General features: G+C 46.0%; 1 protein-coding gene across 1 annotated transcript; it reads right to left on the minus strand.

Moving 5' to 3' along the window:
- Nucleotides 1-4,754: 4,754 nt before the first annotated feature.
- Nucleotides 4,755-10,834, minus strand: LOC118095131 (growth-regulated alpha protein-like). The gene is made up of 4 exons (XM_035136146.2): nucleotides 10,686-10,834; nucleotides 7,274-7,400; nucleotides 6,741-6,825; nucleotides 4,755-5,717 (listed from the first exon to the last, which is right to left on the minus strand). The coding sequence occupies exons 1-4, from the start codon at nucleotides 10,765-10,767 to the stop codon at nucleotides 5,712-5,714; spliced, it is 300 nt and encodes a 99-aa protein (XP_034992037.1). The 5' UTR covers nucleotides 10,768-10,834; the 3' UTR covers nucleotides 4,755-5,711.
- Nucleotides 10,835-11,163: the final 329 nt, after the last annotated feature.

Below are 11,163 nucleotides of genomic sequence, written 5' to 3' on the forward strand. Positions count from 1 at the left end.
CCAACCAAAGTCAGTCAGGCACTCAGCCTCACAATTGCACCGTGAGGGAAACGGTAGGCAGAGGGGTGGGGTGGGGAGAGCGCTCTCACGTGTGTGTGACGCCCGCTTGCTGCTGTTCACCGGGGGGGGAGCGTAGGGGGGGAGGAAAAGAAAGCAGCCTCCTCCTCCTCGCGCTTTACCGCAAGCGCAGTGAGGCGCTGTCCGGCTCGGAGCAGCGCTTGGCAGCCGAAGGGAAACGGGAGGCAGGGGGGGAGCGTGTGCGTGTGTGCGTCCAGTCTCTGCATCCAATCCCTGTGTTCGTGGGGCACATGTGCAGTAGCGCAAACCCAGGGACACAGGGACTGGACGCAGAGACACTTGGACTTTATTATATAGGATTCAAGGTGTTTATTTAATTTATTAGGCTTTTAAAAAGATGGCTTTGGATTGTTTGCCGCAGCCCACGGCTAATTAGCACTTATTTGTCTTGCTTCAGACACAGGCGTCTCCTCAGTGTACTCGGCCGCTGAATAAATTTGCTGAAATCCAAATGCTAACTACTGATCTCGCCTAGGCAGAATGGCAAAACCTGGGATCTAAGACACAGGTATTTTTTTAAAAGCTTCAGCAATCTCCCCCCATGATTCCCTCTCTGTCCTCGTTTTTTTTATAAACAGGGCAAACACTAACTTCAGAAAGGGTATTATGATGGGTAATTCCTTTGCCTGTCAGCCGCCAAAGTGCCACAATAAAAAGCTTCTCGGCCAGGTAAATTGTGGGGAAGGAGTGGGCTTCCAGGCTGGGGGAGAGCCATAGCTCCATGATAAAGCATTTGCCTTGCATGCAGAAAGTCCCAGGTTTAATTCCCAGCATCTCCAGTCCAGATAGGGATGGGAATGTCCCCTGGCTGGAGAGCTGCTGTCGGTCAGTAGACTGTGCAAGATGAACTAAGTGTCTGGCTAGATATAGCACCTCCCTTCGCTGGTGGACTCTAGTTCCCATCAACCCTAGGCAGCACAGGCAAGGGGCAGGCTTTTTCCTCGAATCGTGATGACATGTAGCTGGTCTGTCCAAGCAATTTGGGATAGGCTATACCATATCCCTATCAGTGATGTAGCATGGGTTGCCAGTGCCCGAGGCCGTGCGAAGGGGGTGGATGGGTAACAGACGGAGTAAGAATGCACATTCAACTGCCTAACGGTATTTCTATCACCCAGGAGATCACAGCTGCAGAGATAAGAAAACTAAGAGTCGTTCCGTTATCTGGAGAGGTCCCTTCCTGGTTTGCATGGAGAAACCATTTTCAACGGGGCCCATAGGGATGTATTGAGGCAGCACCAGGTGTTGAAATAATGCGTCCCTAACAATTTTGTGCCTGGGGCAAACCCCCCCCCCTATGCTATATCACTGGTTCCAATTTGAGCAGAACATACCAGAATACTGGACATACCAGTATAAAGCAGCTCCCAATGTTCCTTACTGTGACTCTGTTAAGCTACAAAAGTTGATGGAGTTCAACGTTTCACGTTAAGCTCTGCCTCATCCACAGTGTGGTGTAGTGAAGAGCGTGGGGCTAATGCCAGGAGGGAAGGCCAGAAATTCAAACCTGCACTTGGCTATGGAGCTCACGGGGCTATGAAACTCACCATCTCTCAGCCAAACACACCTTGCAGGTAATTTGACCTTTACAGATTGTTGGGAGGACAAAAATGGCGGTGGGGAAGAGAATCGTGTATGGCACCTTGAAGTCTTTCGAGAAAATCCAGGATTGAAAAGTCATCAACGCAATAAAAATGATTAATCTTACCTCATTGCCTCATCTTTGGCAAAATAAGTTTAAAAGGATGAATTAAAATAAACAGAAGAAATCATTACATGTGTTTCTGCCAAATCTATTTGCTTAATTTTCAAAAATCCAGGAAATGGAATGTGACTATTTTAGAAGTCTATGTCGTTGCTATGCCTCCCCCGCCCCGTTTTTTTTAAAAAAAAAACATGGCTGAGCTACTGATATCCTGGGCTTTTGTTCTGAGTGTGTAATTCCCAGTATTGCAAAAGAGTTGTGGCTTGATCAAACAGCAGTGATTCAGTCCACGAATGCTCCGTTTTCAAACTCTCAGAGCCCACAATGACTTACTGATCAGAGATGTCATGCTGTGAATTAGAATTGTTTGTTTCAAAAAGAGCCCCTGAACATCTTGCATGCACAGATCTCATAATGATGCTAAAGAGCTTCTTCATTGAAGGAGTAAAACCTGAGTAACAGTCCCCAAGGAGAATTAAAAGTGTTCTGTGGCCATGAAATGCTGACTAACTGGGGGGGGGGCGACTTTGGAGAAAAACCATGCTGTGTTTGATTATCAGTGAGACAATTTATTGTTAGCTCATAGTTTGTTAAACAAACTATGGCTTAGCTTTGTGTGCAAACCAGGTCAATAGGCCTTTTTTTTCCTGAATAAACACGCAAAGGGAGCAGGATCTTTGTGATCTTTGTGATCTTTGTGTTTTTCCCCCCATATACTTTTTATTGAGTTTTTTCATACATAATCATCTCAACAAACTTATCTGTTCTCTTTTAGAATAAATATCCATAGCAAAATAATGTTCATATATAATCCAAGGTGATATTAACTACAATGTCAAAAACAATTATAACACAAAATGTGACCAAAAGCAAAACCCCCTAGACAACCCCCTTTGTTATCTTAACTTCTTTTCTCATCGTCTATCTCCCTTGGTTCCGCAGAACCAGACTTCCACCTTCTCTCACATTTGGTTTTCTGTCCTCTGTTGTCTAATCTCTGCTCTTCCTCCTTCATTTCCATATATTTTCTTTTAACCCAATCTCAGTTAATTTCCATTATTACAGTTGTAGATATTATCTTATACCGACTAGTGTTATTGTTGGTTTACCATATTTTTTTAGATATTCCATAAATTTACACCTTTCTTTTGGGGCTTTCTGATCTTTTTGTTCCCTTATCCTCCCAGTCAATTTGGCCAATTCCACATATTCTGCCAATTCCACATATTCTGATCTTTGTGAATCTTCCTTAAATTTCTCTCTCTCCATAGAACCATAGCACAGGCACCCCCAAACTGCGGCCCTCCAGCTGTTTTGACCTACAACTCCCATGATCCCTAGCTAACAGGACCAGTGGTCGGGGAAGATGGGAATTGTAGTCCAAAACATCTGGAGGGCCGAAGTTTGGGGGTGGCTGCCATAGCAGCACTGCACAATATCGTGTAGATGTGACAGAGGAGGAACAAGCAGATAATTTGTTTCCTGAAGCAAAGGACAAGATGGCACCTCGTACCCATTCCTATATACATAAGCAGCAAGGTGAAAAATTGCAGCCCTTATCAAGTCAAAATGTTACCAACCGCCACAGGATGAAGCCATTAGTGTTATAAACTTGATGACTGCTGCATGAAGTAGTCTAGGCCTTTTGGCCTAAGACTTTTGTATTTCAGAAAGCCTTTCAGGTAGGAGGTAGTGTGTGCTGAGGTTGTTGTTGTTGTTGTTTTAAGGGGAGGGTCCTTTTGCTGTAGGGACGTGGGTGGCGCTGTGGTCTAAACCACTGAGCCTAGGGCTTGCCGATCGGAAGGTCGGCAGTTCGAATCCCCTCGATAGGGTGAGCTCCCGTTGCTCTGTCCCAGCTCCTGCCAACCTAGCAGTTCGAAAGCACATCAAAGGCGCAAGTAGATAAATAGGTACCGCTTCGGCGGGAAGGTAAACAGCGTTTCCGTTCGCTGTTCTGGTTCACCAGAAGTGGCTTAGTCATGGTGGCCACATGACCTGGAAAAACTGTCTGCAGACAAACGTCGGCTCCCTAGGCCTATAGAGCGAGATGAGCGCCGCAACCGCAGAGTCGTTCGCGACTGAGCTTAACTGTCAGGGGTCCTTTACCCTTTTACTTTTGCTATACTGTAACATTTTTATCTCCTTATTTTATATTGCCTGCTGCTTATGTGTAAAATTTTAATTTACATTATATATAAAAACAGGCCATAAGGCAGAACACAATAATAAAATAAAATAATAATAATAATAATAATAATAATAATAATAATAATTTATTATTTATACCCCGCCCATTTGACCAGGTTCCCCCAGCCACTCTGGGCGGCTTCCAACAAAATATTAAAATACAGAAATCCATCAAACATTAAAAGCTTCCCTAAACAGGGCTGCCTTGAAATGCTTTCTAAAGGTCTGGTAATTGTTATTCTCTTTGACCTCTGGTGGGAGGGCATTCCACAGGGTGGGTGCCACTACTGAGAAGGCCCTCTGCCTGGTTCCCTGTAACTTGGCTTCTCGTAGTGAGGGAACCGCCAGAAGGCCCTCGGCGCTAGACCTCAGTGTCCGGGCAGAACGATGGGGGTGGAGACGCTCCTTCAGGTATACTGGACTGAGGCCATTTACGGCTTTAAACACAATAATAAATGTTTATTCGGCCTGAGCCTTGAGCTCAGCCCTGAAGGCTTTCTTGGTTTTGATGCCGTTTCAGTTAGCAGAAACCGGGGAGAGTCTTTTCTGTGGTGGCGCCTTGTTTAATGGAGGAGCCTCTAATAAGCTCCAACCTTGGTTCTATTTTGGTGTTTGTTAAAAACATGTGTGCTCTCAATCTTTTCCTGTGTTTCCTAAAGGTCAGGAATTAATAGTGCTCTTAGGGTTATCAACTGCATTTTTAAAAAATGTACTTTTCCTGTTATTTGTTTTAACTTTTGAGTTAATTGGTAGTATATAAATAAATGAAAATTCAGCAACAGAATCTGGAAGAAAAATGTAGTTCAGTGCACTATAATTAGAAAAAAAACCCATTTTTATACAGAATGTGTCGCATTCCACAGTTAAACAGATAAGAAAAGGAATTTATAATCCAGACACACAATAATAAAATGCTCATTCCCTAAAAAAAACCATGGCAGTATGCCATACATTGAAGACATGAAATATCCAAGTGTACATAGAACATCGCTGTTCTTTACAATATTTTTTTAAATAAAAAATCCTTATTTAAATATACTCATTAAGCAAAGTTCATTAAGCAAAATTCATTCCATAGCTTCATAGCCAGGTTTGCAGCAATAATATCAGAATAATATCAGTGTGTTGTACCTTCACAGCAATGGGCCAGTGTGTCTGGCTATAAACCAGAAGTTTAGTGGTTCAAGCCCACCCAGGGACAGCTGTGGGCAAGATTTCTGCTTTGCAGGGGGTTGGACTAGATGACCCACAGGGTCCCTTCCAACTCCACAATTCTATGAATATACGTGTAATCAAAAACGTGCCAGGACTCTTGTGCTGCTCCCATTCATTTCAGCGGGAGCTGCCCAGAAGACTATTAGCTGAATGGCACTCTGGCATTTTATCGATATACTTAATACAGAGAATATTTCTACCCCATCCTCCATTGCAGAAACAGTGCTCAGAGTGGGCGGCAACCTATCAAAAAGCGCCCAAGTGTTGCAGTGTGTACATTCAGTTGGCTTCACAGAATACATAACAGTGGCATCTAGCGTGCTGAATCCACCAGGCGGCCGGATAGAGCTACAGGTAGCAATAAATACATTCCAATCAGTTTCGATAATAAATACGAGTGGATAGTTGTTAAGTGGTTCAGTTCTTAAGGTGCTCGACCGTAGACTTTGCATCCAGCTTCTCTAACCAGAGGCTTCCCACAACTGCTCCGTATCCATGCCCAAAGCATTTTCCGCAGCTTGTCGTGTTAGGGCTGAAACCAGAAAAAGGAAGAGATATATATATATATGCAAATGAGAACATGAGAAACTGCAATGCTTGTTTCCTCATCTGACCTTCTGAAAGCACTTCATGCCACAACCCAATGGGTATATGTCATCATGAGCTACATCATGTCAGCTGCCTGAATGATTTAATTTAATTTAATTTCTTATTTAATTTACAGTATTTAATTTAACTTAAAGGTAAAGGTAAAGGGACCCATGACCATTAGGTCCAGTCGTGACCGACTCTGGGGTTGCGCGCTCATCTCGCATTATTGGCCGAGGGAGCCGGCGTATAGCTTCCAGGTCATGTGGCCAGCATGACAAACCAGAGCAGCACATGGAAACACCGTTTACCTTCCCACTATAGCGGTTCCTATTTATCTACTTGCATTTTTATGTGCTTTCGAACTGCTAGGTTGGCAGGAGCTGGGACCAAGCAACGGGAGCTCGCCCCGTCACAGGGATTCGAACCGCCGACATTCTGATCAGCAAGCCCTAGGCTCAGTGGTTTAGCCCACAGCGCCACTTATTTCATTTCAAATGAGGCTGTATACCACCTTGATACCTTTTATAACATGGCAGCGCAGAAATCCTTTTTATAAATACAGTGGTACCTCGGTTTAAGTACACAATTGGTTCCAGAAGTCTGTACTTAAGGCTGAAGCGTACTTAACCTGAAGCGAACCTTTCCATTGAAAGTAATGGAAAGTGGATTCATCCGTTCCAGATGGGTCCGTGGAGTACTTAAACTGAAAGTACTCAAACCGAAGCGTACTTAAACCGAGGTAGGACTGTGAAAGGACTGATGCCATTAATTTGGGTTTCCCACACAATTGTTTTCAGCAATAAAAGGGAGGGGGGAGAGGCTCTCAGACACAGAGCTAAAAGCGCCCACCTGAACCTAGAAATGTAGCACAAAAAGGAAGCCCTCCCCCTGAGACGAGCCCTGAGATTTCCACTATGGATCCCAAATGATATGGCGGCTCCTTCTCAGCGCTTTCTGTAGTTACCTTTGCGATAATCTTGTTGACAATCAGCTTGACCCACGGCGCTTGGGGGTCCAGGCAGACTTTCCTCCCGTTGTTCAGGGTGGCTCTGTTCAAAGGAGGGAAGAGAAGGCAAAGAATTGAGCTGGTGAGCTGAAATATACTCGGAGTCAAGAGTGAATTTCATGCTCTTTATTCGGCTCATAGTCATCAAGGAGAAGAAGAGAAGAATAGCTCTTTTCCCAAAACCATCTGCTTATATACCTTATTTACACAATGGGTCTTGCGTGATTGGCTACTTCAGGGCTACACCTGTGGGCCAATCAGGTTGCAGATTCACTTCTGCCAGCCGCCTGATTGGCTGCTCCTGCAGGCCAATCAGGTTACGGATTCACTTCCACCTGGAGTTGGATTGGGTAGCTCCTGCGGACCAATCAGACTGCTGATTCTGAATCCTATTGTTCTAGGATTCAGCTCAGTACATAACATGAGCGAAGGGGCTTTTCGCACAGCACACAGTCACAAGGAAGGAGCTGGGCCCAGGCCAGGACACTTACATGACTTCAGGAACGGCACAGTGAGGTCCCTCGGGGAGGAGAATGACGGAAGCAATTTGCTTGCGTGGAATCGCACGGGAGACCGTTTGGATGCATTGACACCGTAGCTCCCCGGTCATAGGAGCAGCTGCGGAGAAAGAGCACAGAAACTTAACAATGCAACCCTAGGCATATTTACTGAGAAGCAAATCACAAACGCAGGCGGCACTGTGGGTTAAACCACTGAGCCTAGGGCTTGCTGATCAGAAGGTCGGCGGTTTGAATCCCTGCGACGGGGTGAGCTCCCGTTGCTTGGTCCCAGCTCCTGCCAACCTAGCAGTTCGAAAGCATGTCAAAGTGCAAGTAGATAAATAGGAACCGCTACAGCAGGAAGGTAAACGGCATTTCCATGTGCTGCTCTGGTTTGCCAGAAGCGGCTTAGTCATGCTGGCCACATGACCTGGAAGCTGTACGCAGGCTCCCTCGGCCAGTAAAGCGAGATGAGCACCGCAGCCCCAGAGTCAGTCACGACTGGACCTAATGGTCAGGGGTCCCTTTACCTAAATCACAAAAGGTATCTTTTCCTGGCTTCCTGTTTAGGGAAGTTTTTAATCTTCAAGAAATTAGTGTATTTTAATATTTCTGTTGGAAGCCGCCCAGAGTGGCTGGGGAAACCCAGCCAGATGGGCGGGGTATAAATAATAAATTATTATTATTATTATTATTATTATTATTATTATTATTATTATTCCCAGGAAAAGATATCTGTGCAACCACACTGAACGCTGAACCCAACCTACCTCTAACAGGTAAATACACACACACACACACAAACACAGTATATATTTAATAAAAATACAACACATTGCCTCAAAGCTTAAGTCCACATTAGAGGGCAAATTGTTAGCTTACATTCAGTCCTTTCTATCAAACCAGCACGTACAGCACCGTCAAGGTTTCCCATTTCCTTTCAGCATCCAGCACAGTATTTCAATCTCACAAACTTTGCTGGCATTTTAAACTGCACTGACGCCTTCCCCTGTCTGTCACACGCCTTCAAGGTTCATTTTAACGCAATCATGGCCAGCCCTTCTGCCACTTTGCCTTCTGATGGACAGATATCCTCGGTCTCTTCCAGTATTTAGTTCTGAACAGACACACCGGTGCATTGTCGAGCAGCACCTTAGGCTGCATGTAGTCTCTGGGAAATTAGCTTCCCAAGCCCCCTGAATTACGAGCTTAATAGCATCGCTACTCCCAATGAAACACTTTCAATATTTCAGCCTCCCCAAAATGGGGTGTGCCAGCTTGGAGCAAAGGAGTGCCACTCCCACAGCCGAATCTGAGCCAGATTTCTGCCTGTGAACTTGATCTCCATATGAACATGTGCAAGGTGAATTTCCTCCATGGCTGTACAGCCTCAAACTAGCTCACACGCACCCCTGGCGAAGTTGTGCAGCTTCCATTCAGGCGTGAACCAAGCCCCTTTCATTTAAGGAATGAAATGCGATTAGCAAGCGCATGTTAAGTTCCATGGCCAAGGGAAATGCTGGTTCTTCAAAGGGCACCTGAGTTGAAAGCAGTATATGCAGCCTAATTCTTTCAGGAGCACAAACACCGAGGGGGCTGACAACTCTGCAGCCAGGAGGCACCAAACTCTTGAGAATTTTGCCCAGAGCACCAGGTCTTGCCAGCTCCAGAATGGCATTCTAACTTAGATGCTTCAATAGTATAGGCACCATCCAATCGCAGACGCTTTTAAACTTTCACCGCTGTTGGACTTGAGATGCCCAGCTCTGGCTAGATCCTTTATTAAGATTTTAGATGCCTAGTCTTAGAGCTCTGGGCACTCCCATCTCCTAGTTGTATCGTCCAGGCTTTAGCACAACTAAATTCTCTGCATGGTTATTTTCACCAAATGAAGACCGAAGGTCTCTGGAACCTGACCATTACATAACCAGCCTTGGAGCAGAAGTGTAGCAAAGCCCTCTTCAAACATTTGCTGAGCTTGGGGAGTTGGGGGGTGGGATGGTGTTGCTCCCAACCTCAATGTGTTCATAATGGTGTGAAAAGAGCCTAAAATTCTGTATGTTGCATGCCTGTCCAATCAACTTGCCTTAACTAGCTACTCAACTTCTCCAAATTAACCCCCCCCCCTTGAAGGGTTCTAAAAAAGCTGTAGCATGACTTGGGAATGCAAAAAATATTTTGGTGAAATCTATATAATTTAGTTTTGCTTGGCAAGTAAAAAAAAAGCATATAAAATTGTATAGGAATAATAATTAAAAGGGGGGGACCCAGGTGGCGCTGTGGGTTAAACCACTGAGCCTAGGGCTTGCTGATCAGCAGGTCCCAGCTCCTGCCAACCTAGCAGTTCGAAAGCACGTCAAAATGCAAGTAGATAAATAGGAACCGCTAGAGCGGGAAGGTAAACATCGTTTCCGTGCGCTGCTCTGGTTTGCCAGAAGTGGCTTTGTCATGCTGGCCACATGACCTGGAAGCTATACGCCGGCTCCCTCGGCCAATAATGCGAGATGAGCGCGCAACCCCAGAGTCGGTCACGACTGGACCTAATGGTCAGGGGTCCCTTTACCTTTAATAATTAAAAAATGATACCTTTACCTTTAATAATTAAAAAATGATAGCCAATTATTTGCAGTGATGATGCTGATGGCCTGACATTTTCCTGAAGGTAAAAGAACAAATTCTTTGGTTTTCTGAAAGCAGTTCATCATCAGAGTCCTACCAAGCTAAATATTACCCAATCACAAAAATAGCAGATTTGAATCCCTCATATCTGAAAACATATTTTTAATACCCCCCCCAATAAATCTGCAAAAGCTAAGTTTCACCCCCTAAAACGGCACACTTTAGTGGTACAACTTCACCCCTCTGCCCCCCATTTATCCAGCAAAAAAGTAACTTTAATGTGAACAGCCCAGAGGTGAAGAGCTCCTCTGAGCGTGAGCAGAGTTCTGCCTCAAAACACAGCAAATCCACAGACAGTGGGGACAGGGAGCTGGGTTTACAAAATTTCCATGCCGAAAAGCATGGTATCTGCTATCTCCCATCACCTCGCGTTTTAGAAGCTGTGCCCCACCTGTCGCAGATCTTTAAGTCATCTTTAGGACCCTCGGCGAAGTCTGCCTCTCTACCAACCGTCTAGCTGGCTTTTTGTTTGTTTGTTTCGTTTCCGAGCCAGGATTCCCTCCCCTGAATGCGGCTTTAAATTTGCAACGGCGGCGGCGGAGCTTGCGGAGTTTTCTCACCCCCGACGGCTGCCCCAAAGGATGGATTTTGGAACCTACCAGAGCTTCCAGGAAACCCCGGCACTTGGCCCCCGCATGCAATCGCCCACCCACCCCCGAAATGGAAATCAGCGCTGAAAGGATGTTAATGGACCGCCCCGTCGATGCACCTGAGGTTAACATACCCTGGCTGTGCGAAGCGCTCCCGGCTAGCAGCAAGTAGACCAGCAGGACGGCCACGCAGGGGACTGGACGGCACGGATTCATTGTTGCAGCAACGGATGCCAAGGCGCTTAGAGGCTAGGCGGATCCCCGACGTGATGCTGCAGCGGCCGTCGAGACGCTCTGAGCTGCTCTGTCCCGCCGGCCGGTCTTTTATTGTCCTCAGCTGCTGCGATCCCCGCCGGCGCCGCTGAGGGGCGCTCGAGGTACGAGTCCCGCCCCTTTCCCCTCGCACTGCCTTGGCATTGGCGGGGTGCGGGCGTCGGGCCAATAGGTCGGGTGAGAGATGCGACGGAGCGGTCCTTGCCAGGGGCAATTCCCGTCGGAAGCAGCAGGTGTCGCTGTCTGCTGAACCAATTGGAGATGGTGGGGTTTTTTTAACCCTTTCCTTTTCTTGCCAGCTGGGTGAATGGATCCACATCATCAATGCCTGTTTTTCAT

Source organism: Zootoca vivipara, chromosome 13 (genome assembly GCF_963506605.1).
Source record: "Zootoca vivipara chromosome 13, rZooViv1.1, whole genome shotgun sequence".
Classification (NCBI taxonomy): Eukaryota; Metazoa; Chordata; class Lepidosauria; order Squamata; family Lacertidae; genus Zootoca; species Zootoca vivipara.

What these genes read in the sequence shown, in the direction of transcription:
- LOC118095131 (XM_035136146.2), bottom strand. Translation starts at nt 10,767, where the DNA reads ATGAATCCGTGCCGTCCAGTCCCCTGCGTGGCCGTCCTGCTGGTCTAC. An exon ending in GAGCGCTTCGCACAGCCAGG is followed by an intron (nt 7,401 to 10,685) that starts GTATGTTAACCT and finishes CTTTCTCCGCAG; the next exon opens with CTGCTCCTATGACCGGGGAG. An exon ending in TGTGCCGTTCCTGAAGTCAT is followed by an intron (nt 6,826 to 7,273) that starts GTAAGTGTCCTG and finishes TCCTTTGAACAG; the next exon opens with AGCCACCCTGAACAACGGGA.